This window comes from Xylaria bambusicola (assembly GCF_022495145.1).
Source record: "Xylaria bambusicola strain CBS 139988 unplaced genomic scaffold F5B22scaffold_38, whole genome shotgun sequence".
NCBI classification, from domain to species: domain Eukaryota; kingdom Fungi; phylum Ascomycota; class Sordariomycetes; order Xylariales; family Xylariaceae; genus Xylaria; species Xylaria bambusicola.
Genome location: NW_025953591.1, coordinates 277281 through 299800, shown reverse-complemented (window position 1 = coordinate 299800; position 22520 = coordinate 277281). Strand labels below are relative to the sequence as shown.

The window sequence follows — 22520 nt, the reverse complement described above, 5'->3', positions numbered from 1 at the left end:
AGAAAAACAATATTAGTTAAGCTTTGTTGTGTCGCAGACAGGTAAACGGTAGCACCCAGTATATCCGGGCTGGTAACTCAAAGCCCTATGAATGAGATAGTCTTCGCTCTCATCTTATATAATCTTGTGTGATGATGAGATCGCACTGTTACAACCTCCACTACCTATTCAAAAGCCTTACCCCTGAAATCTACAAACGCCCAGCGTCGGACACTATCATCGCCCCGAATCTAACGTATAGAAAATGGCATAGGTCTAATATCTCATTCAAGTCACGTCTGATGACTATTATTAATGCCGTGCCTCTTGTGCGTGAGTACATGTAAACACTAGGTAATTACCACCACATAGGGCTACAAGCTGAGACCGGGGGGTTGATTAATGGGGTCCCGACGTTCACGGGTACATATGTGGTACTTCACGAAAGTCACGATATGCACGACTCGGATATCGAGACATCACGCTAACCTATCATGGCAATTGTCGGGAAGGACCGTTGTGGGGGTATTAGTACGTACCTACCCACCATTTACTATGATAGGTTAGCGTGATGTCTCGATATCCGAGTCGCGATATGCAGGCTATGGGAATAGGTACCCTGGCGCATTAGTATCGATTTTGGCAGACCCATTGACAGGGGTATTGCGTCAGGGTGTAGGTATGGGCCAACACGGGGAAGATGCGGACCAACAGATCGCTAGATGTGTGTACATCTGATCGCGTGGCGCAGTAGATAGGATTCAATTTCGGCGTGTACTGATGGGTAATCAAACCAAGCTGTAAGAACCAGTCTTGGGTGGGATATGAGCGCGTAACATCTATCCACATTTAATGACGAGTTCTACGTGGGGGACTGCTCAGCTCCAGGTACTATGTATTCCTCCCATCCTCCGTGCCAACCTCGAGTTTTGCTAGACTACCAGTAGCAAGTGTCTGAAAAATGCGGTTTCTTTGTCTTCATGGAAGAGGCACTAATGCCGAGGTCAGTATCTGATCTCAGCTCTATGGGCCTTCTGTCTTACAAACAAAGTCTAATCCTATACGCAGATATTCAAAAGTCAGACAAGTAAGCGTTAACCTGAAGCAACAAGATTCTTTGCAGCAATGGCTGAGTATAAATCCTTCAGGCTGTCTGCGAGAGGCAATTTCGGAAGGCAATGAATTTGTCTTCATTAACGGTCGGATACAGGTTGATGAGATTCCTGGTCGGTCAGCCCTCCTCTTTGAATCCAAGCTTGAATACTTTGAGGCTAAAATCATCACGTATCGAAAGGAGTTTCATCAGTTGTGAAGTCTCGTCCTAGTGAGCGACTGGGTTTCGTTCCTTTGCCAGCGGATGCAGAGACATACCAGGCTTTCTTCTTGGAAATCCAACAACTCATTCGAGCTAACGGGCCCTTTGACGGACTTTTCGGGTTTTCCGAGGGTGCCGGCGTTGCTGTGACCCTCCTAGTTGATGATGCTAGACGACAATTCGCCAACTTCAAGTGTGCCGTTCTTTTCTGCGCACTCGACACAGTCAGCCCTGATGATCTCAATTCCAGCCCAAGTAACCTCAGACTGCTAGATCCTGAGACAGACCGAGTCCTGGTGACTATTCCAACCGCCCATATATGGTCTTCACGAGACAAAGTCGCCAATTGTGCATCGCAGAGAATCGCGGACCTCTTTGAGCCCACCGTAAGAGAAGTCGTGGTTCATGAATTAGGTCATGACATACCAGGTGCCAGCTGCGGTGAGAAGGTTCAAGACACAGTAAGAGCCATCGAACGCACAATTGGAAGAGTATAATCAAATGTATGATTTAAAGCTCCCTTCTTATGATACTGTATCTAAAAGTCCTAAGGAAGGGATTCACAACAAGCTTGCTCTTATCTAGATTGCAAGTAGGCGAGATGTATAGAACCTGGTGGGGCCTAAAGCGTAGTTGGTCTAGAGTAAATATACCAATATACAGAGATTTTCTAACGAGCGGTTCTCTCCGGGCTCTCACGCTACACGAATTTGATTTTTATGCCAGAGGAGGAAAGCTGTCAGGAACTGAGCCGCTCCGCTAGCACTGAGAACAAGCATTTGGCGATTGTATCCTTCCGATAAGATCCTCCTCACAGCATCCTGCAGGGAGGCCTCCAGGGGCTGGTGGCCCTGAGATCCCAGTCCAGATATACTGTCCAAGTCACCAACTCCGACTTGAGCTAGTTGATACATCACGTATCCATTAAATACGGCCGTGACAATGGCAACAAAGATGGCACTTCCCATGGCTCTAGATTGGGTGGCAAGTCCCAAGCCAACAGCTGTAACGCCAAATCTCGTCAGATCAATAGGGCGACCTTGGGACTAGGAAAACGTACCTTGATCACGCTTTTCGGCTGTGAAAGGAATTGCAAGAAACAGCATCTGGAAGCAAATCCCACATCCGACTCCAGCTATCACTTGGTAGCCATAAACAGAAGCAGGGACCTGAGCAGACGGGTTCAAAGTGCCGAGAAGGGCAAAACCGACAACTTGGAACAGCGCACCGGCCATTAAAAGGAATATTGCCGGTACTCGCATTTTACCAGCGATCTGTACACTCGCGATGGTTCCGAGGGGTACCGCACCACCAAAAGGAATGAGGCGCACACCGGCGTCAAGGGGAGATAGCCCATTGATAAGCTGGAATCTTTGAGGAAGCTGGAATGTTGGCACAGTCAAGGGGCCTCCCAAAAGCACGACGCCGCTAATACCGATATGTTAGCGTCATTGTTTGACAGTCTTTGAAGCCGATCTATATGCCACTTATGTGACCTGGGGTTAGTGGAGTGTGCTTACATTAGGATGCCCCCCATTGTTCGGCTCCGAACGAAACGCCATGGGAGAACAGGTTCCCTGGGCTTCGTACCAATTGTGACATGACGTTCCCATAGAAGCAATGACAGCCACAGGATAACCGAAGCAACCAGGAGCGTTATGACATAAGCTGAATCCCATGAGAACTGCGAGCCGGCTTCCTGGAAGCTTGCAGTGAATGAGGTGGTGGCGAGCAGTAGTAAACCGCTTCCGGGGAAGTCAAGCCTGGACATCACCTCATTCAGCTTTGGAAGTTTGGCGGAGTAGTGCTGGCGGGGAAACCCGTTTGGAATGCCAGCCCATGCGAGAGCAAACCCAACGGCACCAACGGGAACGTTGAAGATAAATATGTAACGCCAACTAGTGTTAGAGCTGATTGCACCCCCAATAATCGGACCTAGGACCGTCGCCAAGATGATGGCTATGCCTGTATATGCGACTTGTGTGCCATACTTGTGGGGAGGAACCATTTCCACAATCATAATCGTGCTTAGGGCATAGTTTCCGCCTCCGCCCAGCCCCTGAAATGCGCGAAGCACGATTCTGAACAGATTGTGAGTAAAATATTCGAGATGGCTGAAAATCCCATATCCGTATCTATAGAGAATCTTACAATTGAGTCATGCTCTGAGCAGCTGCGCAAGCCCCAGAAAAAGCTGTGAAGAAGAAGATACAAGCCAGGAAGGCTGGTTTGCGACCTACGATGTCACTTGCTTTGGAGACGATCACAACAACGCCTGCTTTGGTCAGCATCATCTCATTCGAGAAGTCTGGATTGGCTGCAGGGAGATATACCGACATATCCCAGTAGATAGCTCGACAGGATCCAGCTTGAGATATCAAGCCGCCCAAGATCTTCTGCAATGGCAACAAGGGAAGTTGTGACGATCGAAATTTCCGTTTGAACCAAGAACAACATGACCCCGTTAAGAATGCTGACCATCCAAAACCGAGCGCCGTGAAGATAAGCCGATTTCTCATCGTTGACGATATCACCTGCGTGGTTGTCATTTTCTGCGAACGGGACTCCAGAAGGCCGCGGGCTGCTGACGTCTTGAGTTTCAGAGGAAACCGCAGTCTCTCTTGCCGGCTGTGAGCTAGATTTGGCGTTGCTTCCCACCTCGGACGCCATGTTCGTACTAGAGGCTTTCTGAGCGTAGAGCACTGAAAAGTATTGTGCGGAGGAATGGGATGTGGTGGTAGCGAGTCATCTGTCCTGGGAAGGGGGGAATGCGAGGCAACCGACGCAAGGTTGTACAGATGAAAGTAGTTCAATCTGTCACTTAATGAATAAGACCATACTAAGTACACAGATAACACGTCGCGTCCTGGGGAATCAAATACTACTCTATACCCCTCCCTCTTTGTTCCCCAATACTCAGAGTGTCTGACCCTCAGTCTGTCCGCCTTAATGGATCGCGGAATCTCAGATGTCACAGGCAGAAAAAGCAGATCGGCCCCAACCCCCTTTGCCCTCTCCTTATCAGCAATGCGAGGGCACCTAGCTTCAGGCAGCACTGTGGCGGCCACCCTTAATTTGCGGCCTACTTACCTACCTAGACAGGCCGCACATGCAGGTTGTACCGGCCGTTAGTATACCCAACCGAGACTAGCTCACTAACATACGCCACCACTTCCGGTCGTTTATCACTCTCCCTGTAGGCGGCTCTGGATTTGTGTGGAGGCAAGTACCGATAGGTATAGGTGTGGATTACGCCCAGTCCAGCCTGCATACCGTCGTAGCGCGAAATATTTGGTACCTACCTGTAAGAGGTAAGGTACAGTGGTAGTAGCAGTAGCGCCGGGTCTTCCCAATCTAGCGTTCGCATCTCAACGACCTAACTACTGCCTAGGGTACTTAAGTACCTACTTCTCCTACCCCCCCCCATTAACATGTGCCCGCCCTCATCGTCACCTTTAAGACCCACGATGGGGGTGAGAGATACTACCTACTACCTTTGCATACTACAGTACCTAGTAGTAAAGCTTGCGAGGCTACATACTGTACCTAGATACTGTAGTCTGCCAAGAGTAACCTGACAAGGTCAGTTTTATAGGCCCCCTACTATCGTACATGAGGCGGGTTTATCGTTACTGCTGTCCTAATAACAACTTTTTGGCCACTTACGAATACTCCTGGATACCTACCTAGGTAGTTATGCAAGCCAACTAACAAGCCTGTGGCTTCTTCTTGGATTCCTTCGCCTCACGCGCGGTTCTTTTGCCCAAGATGTCTGAAAACGCGTGGTTTGGGAAGGTTTCACCATGGCTGCATATGGATAATGCGACATTATCTGCACGTTGGAGGCATTTAGCAGAAAGGCGGAATTTGAGCCGCCAAGTCGCGAGTCTTAGCTAGGCCCCGATGTGAGTGACCAAGATACTTCGTAGGAGAAATTCGAGTGGACTAATGCGGACATCATTTGCTTTGGGGGCGTTGCTTTTTGTCACCAGACTCAGCCATCGCCTGTTAGTTGTTCCTGAGTAAACACCAACGCATAGGTACTTCTAGAGATCGATACGGTAATGAGCTACACTTTGCCGGTGAAGCCACTGCAACTACCTTACCCAGTAAGTGTTGGTTGGTTTGGCACAGCGTGCAGCCTCGTCGAGTTCGTGGGGACTACATATAAGTCATCTCCATAATATCCATCTAGGTATCTGTGTAAGTACTACTTTGTTGGAGGCAGGCGATCTTGGCCATTGATGCAAAGTCTCGCCAATCCCCTGAAATGATCAATGCTAAAAATAGTCACTACGTTGGTTTATGGTTACCTATCTCATCTCTGTCAAGCTAGCCTTCAAAAATACTATCGGAACGACAGCGTCCAAAAACAAATCAAATACAATAGACTGCGTTCATCTTGATTCATGTCCACGAGCTGACCTGTGCCTTACACGCTCTACGACCTTCATATCGACCAATTTAAGTAATTACCTCCGTTTAGACCACGCATCCCATTATGGACGTCATTCTACAGTTCCCCCATCTTACACCTGCTCAGCAGCAAGCTATCTTAAATGGCCCTGCTCTCATTCCCCCTGATGGTGTAGAGCCAAACCTCGAAAATCCAAGCAACAACAATGCACTGGCCATTGCTGTGTCCGTGGTCGGCTTGACACTGGTCGTCATATCCGGCATCGGCCGCATTTACTCGCGCGTGTTCGTCGTGAAGAAGCTTAAAGTTGAAGACTGTAAGTCCAAGCACTGTTGGATCGTGCCAGTAGCGTGTCTAATTCAGTCAGACCTTGGCCTTGCCGCATTTGTAAGTACTTGAGCAAATACCACGCATACCTTTTACCAAAGCTGAGCATGATTAGGGTGGCTACGCTGGTGTAGCATGGGCTTTCTACTCTCAGCTCGTGTACGGCGGTTTCTTCGTTCATCAATGGGATGTTCGATTCGGCGACTTTCAGAACGCTCTCTACGTGAGTCCTAGATTCTCCGAGAGGACGGTTGATTCACCACTGATCGCTGCTCTATTCAGTCCGCTGTGCTTCTCACCATTGTCTATGCCATCACCATGATTTTTGCGAAGGCGGCGATCCTCCTAGAATGGGGTAACTATAGCTTCTCTCTTCATCTTACTTGCGACTTATTCGTGACTGACATCATGATCAGTTCACATATTCGTGCCCAACAGGGAGCACCGACTGTTCTTTTGGGGCGCTCACATCCTGATCGTACTAAATGTTCTCCTCTACGGCTCGGGAATCATTGCTGAAGCATTGGCCTGCATTCCGCTTGCCACCATCTGGAAACCGTGGTTAATGGGAAAATGCATCGATAAACGAAAGCTGGACATCACTACAGCATACTTTAACCTCGCTGTGGATGTCTTCATTCTCGTTCTGCCGCAAACAGTCATCTGGAAACTACACATGCCTAGAGAGAAGAAAATAGGCGTTTCTGTCATCTTCTCTATCGGTCTCCTGTATGTCATGATTCTTCGAAAGCCCGTACTTTACGATCCCAGACTGATATTCGATAGAGTTGTCGCCACCGCCACTGGTCGAGTATACGCAAACACTATGCTTCGCTACGTTAATGAGGGAGATACGAACTACGGATTCACCCCGCTGTACTTGTGGGCCTTTTCTGAGGTTTCCTGCGTCTTGTTGGTCTTTAGTAAGTCCCTGAATTTCAACATAGAACCTCCGCTGCCGGGTTACTCTCCCTTGCAGCTCTAACTTGGTATCAGATGCGCCAGCCTTACCCAAGGCCATCAACAACAGCTGGATTGGGACTCGACTCATCCCGAGAATTGACTCTTGGATTAAGGTATCCAGCTGGAAACAGTCCGGTGGAAACACTCAAAGCCCCAAGCCATGGCCCCATGGTGGTAAAGCGGCCAATGACAACCCATATCGTGAAATGGACGACCAGAGTCAAGAGATAGAACTTTCCAAAAACGGCGCAGCGCTAGACTCTCAGTACGCTCTCGATGACGGGACTATCTTGCGACACACAGAGTTTCAAACTCGCGAGGACACCATCTCCCAATCGTCGAATAATCCCCGCGATATTTCCATGAATCAGCATCCGTGGATGCAGACTTAACCTTGAGGACACACTGTTGGAAAGTAGTGCAAGGCCTGCATAAGAAGAACGCTCAGTCAGAAGTCGCAGGTATCAGGAATGTAATTATTTCTGTCTCCATTAAGGCTCTAAGAAATGGGACGCTCAATTCTGTACAGCACGTGGATTTGATAGGTCTCGAGAGGTCATTAGCGACATAATTCCATTCCTAAGAACTAGGAATTTTCGGTCCCTTTAGCACACACTCCATGGCAATGCAGAATTTCTGTCAAGGTCATCATGCTGATGTATTTAGCATATCAAGTTTACGGATTTCGAGATGCTTCGTTCAACTCTATCTATGATCTATATACGTAACATACCCTTGATTTAACTCCATTATTCAGATTCTGTCCCTTACGATGATTAAGCGAGGATCAAGCTTGAAGTAGCTCTATTAACACCGAACAAATATACTTCCACCAAATTTACCTTGTCGTAGATGTTGACCTGGTAGTAGGAGTGGTGCAGACCGTATAGCCACCAGTTATTTTAGAGGAGGTCTCACGTCCCTCAAAGGGATAGACTCATCCAAACCTGTCACACGGCAATAACGCCAAGGACCCATTGGTGCCATACAGATAGATCGCCGAGCTTTGGAGTTAGCGGATTGGAGACACGAAGACTGTTAGCTACAAGTACTCCCAACATGCCTTAAGTGAGGGGCTACGTCCAACGAGTAAAGATTGTAACTAAAAACCTAGGACTACCTAGTAAGGTAACATCTGGAAGTGAGACTATTGGGAACAGTCTTCAGTCGGTGTGTATGCAATACCACCTCGGTGAGAGCCGGGAGAGCCCAGGCGGCCATTGATACCAGCCTCGCAACACTTCATCGGGCAGTAGTACACGGGAATCTAGAAGCCCCTAGATAGGCGTCATCGCGCGCCGATCCTTCATGGCGGCTCCAGCCTGCCTCACCTGCTAGCCTTGATGCCTGTGTCTAGGCTGGTAAACCAGATGAGCGGGCGCCAAAGTCTGACACGCATCAAGTAAACGTGCAGACGACCCCCGTTAGATAGTACTTGTGCTCTACTTGATAGACTTCAAATCAGCGACCTTTATGAACAACGCAGCTGCGGCCCACCTGGAGTCGCCATATCCACATCAATACACTAGGTACTTTTAAGCCTTAATCAGTAGGTAGGTACCTACATATGTAGGTAGGTATATAGAGAGTACAGTAGTAGGCAATGTTCTTTGTCGTTGGGGGCCGAGGGGGCCAAATAACACGAGATACCTACTGAGATATTCCAAATACCTCTCGCGCGTACTACGTATGCCTGGCTTACAGGTGGCTTAGGCGCTTCTATCGGATGCGGAACCGCCCCGTTAGGTCTTGGCATCGCGTTAATCTGATCGACAGCATTTGACCAACGTCAACCAACTCTGCCGCTCCCAAGTATTGGGTTAACAGCTTGCCCCCACCATTCTCGAGCGGCAAGCCTTATGCGTCGTTGTTAGGTCGGCACGAGCCGCACCACAGAGCCGCTTTGCGTCGTGGGGTTTGCCTCTCTCGCTCTCTCTACCTAAATATTTTCTGGCATGCGCTCTTACCAACACGTGCAAATCGCCCGAATTGCTAAGTATCGACGTTGGTCTACCATCGAGTGATACGTGTCTTGCTAATCTATACTTTCCTAACTCGCTAGGCGCCAGGGTCAACACGGAACTAACTTGTAAGTTACCAGTCGAGACCGACGTCCAAAGATGGAGTTGCTCCATTCCGTTGTGTATGGTATTTGCGTCCTTTTTCCAGTTGTAAGTGATTGTTATTTGGACGGGTGAATCGATGTCCTTCTGCGACGCGATTGTGCTGATTTCGTCCGGCGTAAAAGCTTCTGTTCATCAAAGTTTACCATGCGCTATTCGACCCGCTCAACCAATACCCCGGGCCCTTCCTTGCGCGATACACGAATGCATATGGTGGCTACTATGCCATCAAAAAGTGTCTCCATCTCACGACATATCAAAACTTCCAAAGATATGGTACACCATCATTTTCTCGAATGCTCTGTCGGAATGTTAACCCATATGATCAGGGCCCGTGATACGACAAGCACCGAATCGTCTTGTATTCAACACCGTCACGGCTCTGCATGGTAAGCTTCCACCATATTGTATCTCCTGGAGGGAAATAAAGGAAGTAATTCGACATCGACCTGATCTGCAATGAGTCCTAGACATATACCTAAGCCCGACCGTTACAAAAGGGGAAGCTTACCGGAGCTCTCAACTTCGGGCCAAATATCCAAGCATCATTAACGTAATTGACCGCGACCAGCACCGCCGCAAGCGCAAATACATCGGCCCGGCTCTCAGTGCGCGGTCAATGCGTAGCTTTGAACCCGTCATGGGAGAGCAGATCGACGTCTTCCTAAAAGCCCTCCTCGATTCAGCTCGCGCTGGTTACACTCTAAACATGACTGAACGCTGCCAGCGTCTTGGGTTAGATATCATTGGATTGTTGTCGTTCGGGTATGAATTTAATACACAGACGCAAGAGCCATTCAGATTCTTACCCGGTATCATCGATGCAATGAGCTGGCGCATTAGCATTTACATGCAAATTCCCCTTTTCAAGTTTATGGAAACTCCTCTGCTGTGGATAGGTAAGAAGCAAGTGATAAAGTTTGGAGATACGATAACTTCTATTATCAAGGCCCGCACAGCAAAGCCCAAGGATGCCCATTATGACCTTTACTCGATGGTGGCCGATCTGATCGGCAAAGGACAAGACGGATTGTACCGCGGAGAGCTATGGCCCGAGGCTATCTTGTTCATTATAGCAGGTAATTACACCACCTTGCACCGATCACCGTGTTACTTCGGGATTCGACTAACTCGGCATGGCTTAGGTGGCACTACCACGGCGACAGCCATGAGTGCTATGTTCTTCTACCTCGCGCAAAACCCGATAGCTTACGCTACACTGGCGAGCGAGATACGCTCCACATTCGCTTCTGCCGATGAGATTTGTTCTGGGCCGCAGCTGACGGGCTGCAAGTACCTCCGAGCATGTATTGACGAAACACTGCGTATGGCTCCGCCCTCGCTGACTATTCTCTGGCGGGAGGCGGAGGCGGATCGCAAAGAGCCCTTCATCGTTGACGGCCATGTCATCCCACGTGGAACACAGGTGGGTATCAGTCTCTACTCGCTACTACACAATCCCGAGTACTTCCCGGACCCGTTCACCTTCTCACCCGAGCGCTGGCTAGACGAACAAGACGACGAGGGGCCGCCTTCGGTTATGCGAAAAGCATTTGCCCCTTTCCTTATTGGTGACCGTGCTTGCGCTGGGCGAGCCATGGCCTATCTCGAGATGAGTTTGACCTTGGCTCGTACATATTGGCACTTTGACTTTGAGTTTGCGCCGGGTGAAGCCGGAAATCTGGGGCGCGGCAAGGCTGGGGGTGTGTACGGGAGGGGTCGTCCTGATGAGTACCAGCTGGACGACATCTTCGTCGCTGCTCATCAGGGCCCAAATTTGGTGTTTCGCGAAAGAGAGGAAGGGGGGAAAATCGGAGTTAAGGCCCAGTGATGCCACTCATCGAAACCATCCATATATTGAGCATATCAGCCAGATGAGTGCTTGGCGGGACGAAACCTGGGCATGCCTATCATTCCAGCTCGAGAATGTGAGTAGATGTTTTTGATGAAAGGATATGCCGTTTCCCCTAGAGGATAGAGGATGCGAACACATAGAAGTCGCCCAACCCCCACCATCTTCAACTGAACACCATTCTCTATGTCAACGACTTCGCCATGAATACCCTCTTGAGTCCATTCTGTTCAGCCCTATGTGTCTCCACATACCCTATTCGAGCGTAATACTCAATATTTCTCGTCATCGCCACATGCGTGTAGAGCCTGATCACAGGAAACCCAACGTCTTTGGCGCTTTTCTCCGCATACGCAATTAGCTCACGACCCAATCCCAGTCCCTGCGCGGATGCCGCAACGGCCACATTGTCCAGGAGCATGGCGTCTTCCTCGGGTATCAGGACGAGTATTCCTTTGATAGCACCGTTGACGTCGACGACGGTGACGCGCCCGGCCCTGATGAGAGCTTCATAGTCATCCAGCAGTGGCCCAGGCTTGCACCCGATGGAGCTCACGTAAGGCGTGTAGGCGTCTATGACAACGTTTTGGACAGCGGTCAGATCAGCCAAGCTGGCAATCCGAGGTGTAAATTGCATCGTAGCGCGTCGTGTTGTTCTCTCAGCTTGTTTCTACAAAGAGCATTAGCACCCGCGCATCTAGATAAGAATGTGCTGTGCACTGTGCCGACTAAAAGGTCGTGATGTCTATCATACAAAAGACGGGCATCACCACAATTATGAGTTGTGTCATCAGATTAGCGTGATTATGGTGGCGCTATCGGAGTGGGAAGACACAAAGCTGGGTATGCCAAGAGGGTCTTCTCCACGCATTACGAAGTAGTGAGGCTAACGATAGTCTCCAGCCTACTTAGACTAGCTTGGGGTCAATGCTCAGATAATTGGCTAGGGTGCTCAAGCATAGGTGAGTATTTCCTCTCCACTATCTATCCTACAATGTACTCGCAACATCGCAGATGCAGAGTAATCAGCGGATTACTGCAGTATCACTTTGAGTACGTAGTATAATTCTACCTGATCGTTTCGCTCATTAGATAGCACAATCCGCAGTGTAGTTAGTTAGTCGATCTGTAAATCTAACTGTAGCAAGAAATTAGGTGCTCTTCGACGTGCTTGAAAGCCGACTTTGTAAAACGTCCCCGATTCGCTTTTTCTGCGTTGGGTACCGATTGTTACTACCATAGGATGTTCGCTATATTAGAAATGGCAGGGAGAACTGACCCAACAGATATAAGTAGTGTCTCGGAAGCAGGTGATATGACAGGATCTTGGGCGGAAACACGTTGACAATTTTCCGAAGCCATAAAAGAGTGGTCCGAGTCATATGGTATGTTTGAGACAGATCAAACTTAATACCATTGCTATTAAGACCATTGCTAACATACCCATAGGTAGTACACTAGTTGTGCATCTCTTGAAATACCAGTGTCGATATATCAGGTGTATTTCTCGAAATCCAGGTTGATCATTCGTCGACTCCTATCTCAGCCGAACTATTGCCATGAGCATTCTGAATTTATAGGAGACGGGCACAGTATTCATGCCTGGCGACTGTCTCGCAATGATACCCCTCATAACTGGCAGGAGTGCGCCAAAGTAGCTACCGCCCCAAATTAGAGAGTCTCATAGGTAGCCAGGTAGAAGTCAAGGAGACTCTGTCACGGCTTGAACCTCGTCTGGCTTCTGTGAGAAGGGCGAAGCATGAGAAGCTTACCGCCGAGCATATCCGCCCGTCCTGGACATCTCGTGCGGCAACTAAAGAGCTTGCTCTGGTAATTCGCAGCCTGCTCAGTGCCTTTTCGAACCCTATCTTGCAAGCATTGGGTGCGAATGAGTGGACTGTACGCGGATCGCTTGGGGACCTGCTTCGGAGCGCTTTGCTGGACACTCCGGCTCAGATTCGGGACAAGGCTTTTGGTTCCATGACCATCTAGGTACAGGAGAGATGTTGGACGATGAGGATATCCTATCGGTCTTTTGCGCCCGCCTGTCTTCCAAACTGCGCTAGGCACAATGGTCCCCTGTGTCTTTTTTGCCGGTGGAGGTGGTATTGCGCTATTCTGGAGATCGAATGCCAGGCGACCCGGCGTGTTCTATGCTCAATCGGCGCAATGGTCGTTATATCATCCTGAACTTGAGAGGACCCAACTCGGACAAGATGGGTCTTCGTTTGCTAGCTCATCCGCAACGGCAGTTTCCTTGTCCTGCCCACAGCATGAGAACTGAGGTCTTTCATAATGGCCAATACTCTACGATCTGCGTGTCCTAAGGGCACAACGTCTGATTTGATACCTAGAGTCATGTCAGTGGTACAGGCCAGTTTAGCGTCAAACAATCATGAAGACTGATCAAGATGTCCGCGACCGTTCTTGTGTGTCGAAGAACTACGGTATATTATCAGGTCATATTGCAGTTCGCGTTCACTTCAAACCGGGATTTCAAAGACCCCTCCCTCAAACACGAACATAGTTCATATCAAGGTCAGTATTCCTATTCCGCCGCATAGTTAAGTATCCAGCGACTTCATTCCGCCCTCTGGACAAACCCCAATCAAGCCTCCGTTTACTCACCCAGTTTATAGGGAACTATATATACCCCGTCGCTACAACTAGCCCTGGTAGCTCAATTGGTTAGAGCGTCGGACTTTTACTGGGTTTGACCCCCTGACATCCGAAGGCTGCGAGTTCGACCCTCGCCTGGGGCGGGTATTTGGTCATTTGGATCAGATCGAATTGCTTTTTGTCCTTTCAGTTATACACGTACGCATACTTCGTTTTATTACGAGCCTCGCAGGGTTATATAAGGAATGTAAATTAAGGTTTAATTTTAAGGGTGAAATATAGTTAAGTTATTATTTATAGTTATATTATACACTTAAAACTTAATAAATAAAGAAAAAAGTAATAAAAAGGAGGTAAGGCTTTTAATAGTTACGAGATAGCTATTTGTATCTATATGGATTATATATTTAAATCGTTAAATTCTATTTGTAGCTGATGGTCCAGGTCACCGGGGAGCATGTTGATATCACCCTGTGGTTGGCGCAGAGCTGCCAACACCCCCCTTAATCATTTACTACATCACGATGAAACCGAGTCATGTGCAAAATGGGCTCGGAGTTTTCTTGGGACAGACAGCTTAACTCACCCACTTAGCACAACACAGAAGGATCGCCGATTCACTCCATCTCATTGCTCAGGCTCATGATCGCCAGTTTAGAAGAGAGAACAAAGTCTGTTTCCAGCGCACATGATATATACCGCGGGACATTTCGGAACATAAGACAGCTTTCGGAGCCGATCATCAACTTGTTCTGTAATTGGCAACGTGGCTGAGTGGTTAAAGCGTATGACTAGAAATCATATCCCTTCGGGGTCACAGGTTCGAGTCCTGTCGTTGTCGGTCCATTAAACTTTTGAAGTTCTAGAACTCCAAATAGTCGGTCAGACAGCCTGGTGATATTAGGTCTGGTGATCTCATGGGTTATCCTTTTTGATTAGGATTAGCCCTACGACATTCCTGGTGGGAGGCCCCGAGTGGTTTACCATAGAGGACTACGAAGTAATTAAATGGAATGCATCGTCTTAGCATTTTAGGATATCCTTAACGTTTTATTTATAAATCTAATATTAATCAATACATCTTACTTACATCTAGACATTATCTGCCCTTAAAGGGTTCAAGGAGAGGTAAGAAGAACAACTGTACAGTCTCGTTAAACTTGATTATTGTTGAGATTTACTATCATTCTGTTGCTTAGGTTGGACTTGATATTTCAAACGCGTTGGATTCATAGACACCCACTTCATAGAGACAGAACTAACATGGAGGTACAATTGATCACTGGCTCATAGCATTGCGCTCAGTACCTGAAAGCCATCAATATGGAAGCCTACATATGCCCTCAACGTCTCATTAGATAACAATCTGCCTACATCCGTAAATGTAACCCAGCAAATACAATACCCCAGATTCGTCTCCAAGCCATCCGAATTCGTGAAGCGGCAACCGGCGCAGTCTGCAATACGACTTGGCTACCGACATCACATCGCATGACATATGCACAGGACTTTTCTGCTGTTTCAAGTTACGAGGTTAAATCAACAGCGCATCATAGCGGGGCTATAACGCTTCTAGGCATCTGGACAGCACATATAACAGTCCGTATCCGAAGTTCAGCTCGTATTTTATGCCCCCTATCCCCTAACTTTTCATCTATTGAGTACACTATTCTCGGAACAACACGACGCAATGTCGACATTGAAATAGTGCACGACGATATTTCTACCATTCCCTGTCTTCCTTTCAGCTATATAGACTCTGGACACAACGGCACTGCAGGTGGCAGGCTGCCCCGTTTGGTAAAATATGATACCGGCAGGTAGGATCAGAGTAACCCAATATATTGAACTTAGTCAGCAGCGAGTCTACAGTCCCAGTGAACAAGTTGCCCATGGTCGTATTGAGCTTTATTCTTCGATGTCCCTGATCCGGCACTGGCTGGCTGTCATCGTAGCAACAAGGTAAGGTAGGTAGGCAAAACCTTCCAGGAGAAACAAATACGGCTATCCCAGTGGGTCATCAATACTACCATGTCAGGGGAACTACCTCATGGCCCCCAATCGTGGCATAATTACTGAAGAGCTGGATATAATATTGTGCACTACTCTAAGCAATACGTTCTATTCTGAGGTGACCAAGACAAACGGATTTCCTACCGTTTCCCATTTCTCTGCTCAATGTCGGGCCACCTAGCGTAGTCACTCGCCACTATGAACCCCGTGGCTAGACATTCAATAGATTCCTACGTTGTCTAGACAGCATCAACCCCTCTATCAACCAAGGCCGCCCTCGAAGGCACAGCATGTAGCGCAAACTGGGTGGTATCCAGGTCCACAGCGTGCGTCCAGCTCTGAGGAGACGTCCCTCTATCATCTGCAACCCTACCCCAGGAGCCTTCATCACCAACAGCACCCATCACCTTATTCCGCGCACTAGAGCGGTTGATAGACGAGAATGACCGTAGAGCCTCATACAAGCTCCTGATATACGGGACAGGCTTCGCAAAGAACGACAGCAGTGGGCCGAAAGTAGGCAGGCAGCTAGTGATGATAGCGACACCTAGCTGTGCTGTAGACCATATGTATGTTGCACCGAAGTTCACTACGTAGATCAAGAATCCAATTCAATTAGTGGGTGTCCTACTATATATCAAACCTCAGAAGAGAGAGAGAAGGAGGGGGGGGGGGGGGGGGGGTGACGATCCAACTCACAGCCCGTGAATATATCGGGCGGGTTCCATATAGCGGTTAATCTAACAATACTGAATATACAGACCCTAGGAAGAGCAGTCAGTACGTAGGACAACACATAAAAATATATCTCCAAGAGAATGACCAAGAGACACACTCGCAAAAAGGGCGAGAAGGAACTGTAGGTATCTTACACTGCGCCCAGCAAGAAAATGGAGATAATCGGGACCTTCCTCAGCCACGAGAGATTCAGGCGTATTATCGTTCCCGTAGGAATACACAAGATCGCAACGTCGATGAAGAGATTCGAAATCTCATAGCCCAGCAGGACGCGCGGATACTCGAGACAGTACGGGGGTAGATCGTAGTGTTCCCAGTAAGCCTGCACGGGCGAGCACTGCAGCGCGATGACGAGGGTCGCCACGACGAACCAGAGAATGCAGATCCCCGCGGTAACTCGTATGACGCGGAGCAGGGTCATGTCCACGGAGAAGAGGTCGTGGTAGAACCAGAGGATGCTGAGCTTAATAGCGGTGATTCCGGCGCCGAAGAGGAGCTCGTTGGTGTAGACTAACTGTGGCGATATGATACAATATCAGTCAGCAGTCATCTTTATATATACATGAATGCTATATCTGAAAGGGTAATGTTTTTCTTTTTCGTCGCTTTGTATTACCTTTGCGAGATTCATAGCTTCATCAACACCCAATCTCGGATCAGGATCGAGGGCGCGGTACTGCGAGACGTTGAAAATAACTTTTGCCATCTGCGCGTAAGTCTCTGATACAATACTACCCCATCCTCATCTCCTGAAAGTAAAATCATCGAGGTTCTCGTCTTCAAATTCAAGGCACAGTCCTTCAATCCCTTTAGAGAGTCCCGACTACAAACAGATATAATACTCACAGTTCAAGATCAACGCAGCGTACGTCCCAAACACGCCCATAGCAACAAAGCACAACAAATCCGGACCCCTCGGGCTCTGCCCCCTGAAAATCTTCAGCGATAACCGTAGAAGCACACACACAGAGGTGAGTACGATGAGCGTGACCGAGGCGACGTAGTTCTCGCGTGCGTTCTTCGTGAGCGGGGGACTCATGGCTGCAATATTCCACACAAGCCAGCAGATATCCAAAGCCTGGGTAATATCATAGAAGTCCAATAGCGTTAGTTAAGTAATTATGAGAAGAAAATCGATTCCAATGAAGTTATACGATTGACACACGATATATGTTAATCCATGAAACCTCTTTCAATTAGGTGGATAGACTGACAAGCAGACAGCCAGCCAGCCAGCCAGGAGCTTTATATCAATCAAGGCTCGCCACCCTCATCACCATCCCACAGCCAGATTTACCACGCACGTAATTCCCAGCATTGCTCGTACACTTCACATTCCCAATTCCCATCTCCCATCTCACACATCTCTGATCTGAACCAATGAGGCCTTTCCCCAGGGGGTAAGCAAGCAAGCTCCCAGAACCACCATTGGAATGAACCAACATTCGCCTTTCCACGGCACCAGCTGAAATACCACTCTACTACCACTCCCTTTCCACTCTCGCTCTTACACACTTCTCCACTTCGTGCACAGCAAATCATCAATCACGCCGCCCAAATCGAAACGCGGCTCTGCTCCCTGGGAAACCCCTCTCTTCCCGAGCCGCAGCTGAAGATGGGTTACATCACAGGGGAGGGAGAGAAGGGGTTGAGCGACATTGCGACATTTGCTCGCCCTGGCGTCCGTATATGCACCACCCAATCCACCCATCCATTCATTCACGAAAACTTAAATTTTTTTTTTTTTTTTTTTTTGAAACTTGGGTGCTTACTTGGGATAATTACCCCTTCATGGGCGAGTCGGCACATGCATACATGGCACACATGGTCAATATTCAATATCATGAAACCGAAAACTAATCAGAGTAAAAAGGCGATTTCAGGTGAGGTCACTTAGTGAGAGAGGGAACTGGATTGAACTGTGTATCGGATCAATTGGACAAGTTCTTGGCCGCATTCCGTGCTGTAAATGATAACAAAGTCACGCATACATAATCTACATTGTCCAAGTTTTTATGCGTAATAGTAGTAGTGGCCGAGGGGTTTTTGTACATGAATGCCTTGCCTGCCATCTAGGAAAGAAATGCCCCCCCCTCTCCGCCTCCCCTCCAAAACGCCTCGCTTCCAAGCCGTGCTCATTAATTTTCAAGCCCAACATATGCACTCAGCTGGTTTAATAACAACGCCCATTTTGGGTTCCTGAGATTATTCAAACTCTCAAAAAGACTAGCACGCGTCGGCAGTGCATTGGGCGGTATACTGGTCATGCTGTTTGGATCTCTAGCCTTCTCGCATAGTCTCCGTAAAGCCGATACTGCACATGAGACCATATATACCAATTCGGGCTCCTCCCTGTTGCTTGGATTCTTCTTTGGTCCCACTACTGGGTGCTCAACATACTGGCAGATAATCTTCACCAAAGTCAACAACTTTTGAGCAAACCCTTCACCAGACGATAGCCATGCTCGAGTCACACCTGTCTCATATCCAGGTGCTAGCTGGGCAATTATATCGGCTGTGAGCATAGCCTGCATGAGCAGAGGCTTACGAACTTCCACTATTTCAGGTAGGATGCCTAACCGTATGTCGTAGCTGTCATATGGTATAGGAGAGATAGCCATGGCGAAAGTGCGCGTTAGGAGTTCGTAAGGGGGCGATGACAGAGCGTCTGCGGCAACTATCGTTTTGTAGTGCCGTCGGTTGGGCTCGTCTCGTGCCAGGAGATTAGCGAGGGCATCTAGAGCGAATGGGAGGTATGGATGGATATTAGGGTTGTAAGGGGTGAATACAAGTGTATCTGCTGTCACACATGGGCTTGGTGATGGTGCGAATGAAAGGATGAATTGGAGTAAGCAGAATGCTTGATCCCGACCAGGTAGTTCCACCGATGCGGCAATATTAGACAATAATAGTATTATGTCCTTCATAATGTCAAGCGTGTTTTGAGCGGTTCTCAGCAGACCCTCGTGAGTGCCAAGAGACCTGATCAAGCTACAGAGAAATTTGATGACCACCTCATCGGCAAGTGACAGCAGATTCTTCTCAATGAAAGATAAATTGCGCAGAATCGTCGTTATAGCAATGAGCCGGTCTGCCGCTCGTTCGAGTTCGTAGTCCGTCTCACCAAAGGTGTGCACTTTTCTGAGGTGGAATTGTTCTGTACGAGCGGCCCGCAGCACATCCTCATACGATGTCAAATCAATTTCGTCTGAAATCGGCTCGGCGTTTTCGGCTAATAGGTCGACTTGTTCTTCGGCGCAGTCAAGTAATGAGTCAACCAGGTCTTCGCAGAGCTCAAGCTCGATGCTAAGGTGCGGAGAACCCTCACAATGACGCGTTACTATAGCTAACACATCGAGAGCCAGCCTAACCTCTCCATGTATGCCACATTGTATACTTTTCGTTAAAGCATGGATATCAATGCTACCTAGTTCTCCAATGTATGGCATGTCGGGGGTGACTTGGACTACATCGCCTAAAAGCCGAGCGACCACGTCTATGTCCAGACCGCCATAGCAACCTCCCACTTCTGGCGGGGTTTTCTCGAGTGGACGAGTGAGAGGCACATAAACATCATCATTGGTTGTTAGCGAGTTTGGGATTGATACAGTGACGGCGCCGTTGACGTGTTTGACCAGGTCGGGTCGTTGGTTCATAGTATGGAAAGGGGGACCACCTGGTTTGCCTATAGAGCCTGGGGAATGTAATTGAAACTCTGCAGAGATAGGGGTCGCGTCAATGCTCCTAGGCATACTATTTCGGAGAGGCCCTTGGCCAGCATTAGGTTGCTGTTGGGGAGTTTGGGGATGCTGAGGAGGTAGAAAGCCGTTGACGTTGTTATGCTGCATGCCAGGTCCTACCTGTTTGACCGGGCTCTGTGCAGGTTGAACTGGCATCTGAGGTTGTGTCGGCTGCATATTATGCGAAGGGGACATTTGAGGCACTCTTTGAGGTGTTCCTTGACCAGGTGTAGTGGGCATACCACCCGCACCAGTAGACTGTTGCTTTATGTGGTGACTTCGTTGCTGGCTCATCCAAGCTTCTTCAAACTTGATCAGATTTCTTTCATATACAACTTTAACTTGGCTAGGCGCCGACGGCACTTGTTGCAGTGGAAACCCAACAGCCGCTGCGACTTGTGCCCATGCATTCTGGGCTGTAACATTGCGATACCCGTTAAATTTCTGAACTACCTGGAAAAGTTGGAATAAATGTAAAGGACGGCCCTCGACAATGGGATTCATATCAAAGGGCAGCTGCCTTGAGGCCATGAAGTTACTGAGATTCTTCATAAAGATATCGGGGGTCATGCCACGTGGTGTTTGTCCCGGTTGTTGCGGACGCATGCCGACCGGTGGCCCTTGGCCATTCTGCATAGGCATCCCTTGTTTTGGCATCATGCCTCGGTTCTGTGCCATATTCTGTGCTTGCATGTCTCCTGCCCCTGGTGGCATATTCCCTTGTCCGTACTGTTGTTGTAATCGCATATGATACATCATCTTGGGATCCATTCCCCCACGCCCTTGCATAGCCTGCGCAGCTTGCATTTGTTGCATCTGCATCTGTTGCATTGGATGCATCTGCTGATTGGGAAACATCTGGTTTGGGTGCATTTGCGGCATTTGCTGTCCCATCTGATGTGGTGCCATCTGGGGCGTCATGGCATTTTGAGCTGAGGGTGGTCTAGCTGGAGAGGGCGAGGGCGCAAACGCAGGGTTATAGCCTTGAGGGAAACCTTGGGGAGTCATGTACATGCCTGGTTGTGGTGTATTACTATGTTCAGAAGGGACAGGAGATGCCTGCTGACCGAATTGTTGAGAAGCGGGCGAGAAGGGATGCGGCGACGCGGTATTAACGCGTTGAGGCACACTGCCTGGACGAAGCTGATTCCCAGCCATGACGGGGGATGGAGATGCGGTAGAGGAGCCGTTCGGCTGAAGATGAGGATAGTGTTGAGGTTGTCCCGTGTTTTGAGGCTGCATCGCGTTGGGCTGGAAGCCGGGGAATTGCGACTGCTGAGGCGTGCCGGCGCGCGACGTTGGTAACATGCCGGGATTTTGTCGAGGCGATGCGCCTATACTGTCTTCCCTCGGCCGAGGACGTTTCGAGGGAACGACCGAGTTTGTCTGATAGACAGGGTTCGAGAAGGATGGGGAGGCGTTGCGCATCTGGCCGTTCTGCATCGCGACGGCCATCTGTTGTGGGTTCGGGAACTGCTGGCCAGCAGCGCTAGGGTTGAATTGGCCCGCATTGGCCATGTAAGCAGAGTGGTCCATCATACCGGCGCCGGCCATGCTGTTGGGATCTCCCATGTGATGAAAGCCATTGCCGGCGTGGTTGGGGATGGCAGCGGCCTCATTCATCCAGGAGGAGCTCATGACGGGCCAAGTAGCGGACGGGAACCCATCTGACTATTTTTCAGGCAGCGTCAGCAATCAGAGCACAAAGCGCCAAGTCCATTGAGATGAAACTAGCAGGAAACAATGATGTAGGACGTCGCGCCGACTAGTGTCGCGATAGAGAAAGTCGCGTCGCGGGCCAACGTGTGGGTTGAATTGACCAGCGGTACGATAGGGTGCGTGGTGCGATCGGGAAAAGATGATTTGAGTTGGGCAGTGTGGCAGTGTAGTGGAGTGGAGGTTGGCGAGCGCCCGGCGCAGGCACAAGCGGCTTGGGCGCTGGAGGGAAAGGATCACAGGGCTCGCTGGGGCCTTCTCCCGCCTGGCCTGGGGCCGACTTTAGTGAGCGAGATAGTGAGCGAGATAGCGACCACGAAGGGCGAACTCCACCAGCATCCCAACTTGAGATACCTGTGCAGGACCAGCCACAGGCTTGTGCCTACGTACTGTAGAGCCTCTGTAGGGGAGTGAGTGTTCACTGGAACTGACACACGCTAAGTGAGTACCTAGGTAACCTACCTACCCAGGTAGGTAGCTACGGTAGGTTAGAAAGCAGTTACCCTAGCGGAAGATAAGAGTGCGAAAAATCTATCTACCATGTCATGTCGCGTGTGATACCTAAGCAATAGCCGCCCACAGTACAGTATAATGCGATACTGTACAGCAGCGGGCCCCGGGAGGGAAAAACCCATAGCCATGCCAGGGTCACCACGGTGTAGTGTAGTGATTTGGGTACGGGAGAGATCGGATAGGGGAGAAGGAACGATCAGATTGG

General features: G+C 49.1%; 7 protein-coding genes and 2 non-coding genes across 9 annotated transcripts; 5 read left to right on the top strand and 4 right to left on the bottom strand.

The window, feature by feature from the left end:
• The first annotated feature begins 829 nt into the window (after positions 1–829).
• Positions 830–1917, top strand: F5B22DRAFT_325569 (serine hydrolase FSH). Its single transcript, XM_047970738.1, has 5 exons — positions 830–982; positions 1048–1066; positions 1128–1205; positions 1274–1797; positions 1851–1917. The coding sequence occupies exons 1-4, from the start codon at positions 941–943 to the stop codon at positions 1789–1791; spliced, it is 657 nt and encodes a 218-aa protein (XP_047828504.1). The 5' UTR covers positions 830–940; the 3' UTR covers positions 1792–1797; positions 1851–1917.
• F5B22DRAFT_658079 (putative efflux pump antibiotic resistance protein) lies at positions 1541–4565 on the bottom strand (the record flags this gene model as incomplete). Its single annotated transcript, XM_047980097.1, has 5 exons — positions 1541–2297; positions 2355–2722; positions 2815–3353; positions 3632–3846; positions 4451–4565. The coding sequence occupies 5 exons, from the start codon at positions 4563–4565 to the stop codon at positions 1990–1992; spliced, it is 1545 nt and encodes a 514-aa protein (XP_047828503.1). The 3' UTR covers positions 1541–1989.
• A 1230-nt stretch (positions 4566–5795) lies between these two features.
• F5B22DRAFT_648961 (uncharacterized protein) lies at positions 5796–7393 on the top strand (the record flags this gene model as incomplete). The annotated part of the gene is made up of 7 exons (XM_047979100.1): positions 5796–6027; positions 6079–6098; positions 6154–6261; positions 6321–6393; positions 6455–6767; positions 6825–6961; positions 7035–7393. The coding sequence occupies 7 exons, from the start codon at positions 5796–5798 to the stop codon at positions 7391–7393; spliced, it is 1242 nt and encodes a 413-aa protein (XP_047828502.1).
• Positions 7394–8767: 1374 nt separating this feature from the next.
• On the top strand, positions 8768–11058 carry F5B22DRAFT_658069 (cytochrome P450). Its single transcript, XM_047980096.1, has 5 exons — positions 8768–9172; positions 9250–9400; positions 9454–9513; positions 9595–10203; positions 10270–11058. The coding sequence occupies exons 1-5, from the start codon at positions 9122–9124 to the stop codon at positions 10953–10955; spliced, it is 1557 nt and encodes a 518-aa protein (XP_047828501.1). The 5' UTR covers positions 8768–9121; the 3' UTR covers positions 10956–11058.
• Positions 11059–11160: 102 nt separating this feature from the next.
• On the bottom strand, positions 11161–11613 carry F5B22DRAFT_648959 (acyl-CoA N-acyltransferase; the record flags this gene model as incomplete). The annotated part of the gene is made up of 1 exon (XM_047979099.1): positions 11161–11613. The coding sequence occupies one exon, from the start codon at positions 11611–11613 to the stop codon at positions 11161–11163; it is 453 nt and encodes a 150-aa protein (XP_047828500.1).
• Positions 11614–13645: 2032 nt separating this feature from the next.
• F5B22DRAFT_t142 lies at positions 13646–13738 on the top strand. The gene has a single exon. It is a non-coding gene; the product is annotated as a tRNA-Lys (tRNA).
• Positions 13739–14355: 617 nt separating this feature from the next.
• On the top strand, positions 14356–14436 carry F5B22DRAFT_t143. The gene has a single exon. It is a non-coding gene; the product is annotated as a tRNA-Ser (tRNA).
• Positions 14437–15804: 1368 nt separating this feature from the next.
• On the bottom strand, positions 15805–17529 carry F5B22DRAFT_616627 (uncharacterized protein). The gene is made up of 5 exons (XM_047975601.1): positions 17193–17529; positions 16963–17042; positions 16481–16860; positions 16308–16372; positions 15805–16197 (listed from the first exon to the last, which is right to left on the bottom strand). Exons 1-5 carry the CDS (start codon positions 17383–17385, stop codon positions 15848–15850), a joined length of 1068 nt encoding a protein of 355 aa, XP_047828499.1. The 5' UTR covers positions 17386–17529; the 3' UTR covers positions 15805–15847.
• An 834-nt stretch (positions 17530–18363) lies between these two features.
• F5B22DRAFT_324767 (uncharacterized protein) lies at positions 18364–22112 on the bottom strand. The gene has a single exon (XM_047970737.1). The coding sequence runs from the start codon at positions 21722–21724 to the stop codon at positions 18485–18487; it is 3240 nt and encodes a 1079-aa protein (XP_047828498.1). The 5' UTR covers positions 21725–22112; the 3' UTR covers positions 18364–18484.
• Between the last annotated feature and the right edge of the window lie 408 nt (positions 22113–22520).

What these genes read in the sequence shown, in the direction of transcription:
- F5B22DRAFT_325569 (XM_047970738.1), top strand. Translation starts at nt 941, where the DNA reads ATGCGGTTTCTTTGTCTTCATGGAAGAGGCACTAATGCCGAG. An exon ending in ACAGGTTGATGAGATTCCTG is followed by an intron (nt 1,206 to 1,273) that starts GTCGGTCAGCCC and finishes ACGTATCGAAAG; the next exon opens with GAGTTTCATCAGTTGTGAAG.
- F5B22DRAFT_324767 (XM_047970737.1), bottom strand. Translation starts at nt 21,724, where the DNA reads ATGAGCTCCTCCTGGATGAATGAGGCCGCTGCCATCCCCAACCACGCC.
- F5B22DRAFT_616627 (XM_047975601.1), bottom strand. Translation starts at nt 17,385, where the DNA reads ATGAGTCCCCCGCTCACGAAGAACGCACGCGAGAACTACGTCGCCTCG. An exon ending in ATTTTCTTGCTGGGCGCAGT is followed by an intron (nt 16,373 to 16,480) that starts GTAAGATACCTA and finishes TGCTCTTCCTAG; the next exon opens with GGTCTGTATATTCAGTATTG. An exon ending in GCCCGATATATTCACGGGCT is followed by an intron (nt 16,198 to 16,307) that starts GTGAGTTGGATC and finishes TGATCTACGTAG; the next exon opens with TGAACTTCGGTGCAACATAC.
- F5B22DRAFT_658069 (XM_047980096.1), top strand. Translation starts at nt 9,122, where the DNA reads ATGGAGTTGCTCCATTCCGTTGTGTATGGTATTTGCGTCCTTTTTCCA. An exon ending in TCAAAACTTCCAAAGATATG is followed by an intron (nt 9,401 to 9,453) that starts GTACACCATCAT and finishes CCATATGATCAG; the next exon opens with GGCCCGTGATACGACAAGCA. An exon ending in TATCTTGTTCATTATAGCAG is followed by an intron (nt 10,204 to 10,269) that starts GTAATTACACCA and finishes GGCATGGCTTAG; the next exon opens with GTGGCACTACCACGGCGACA.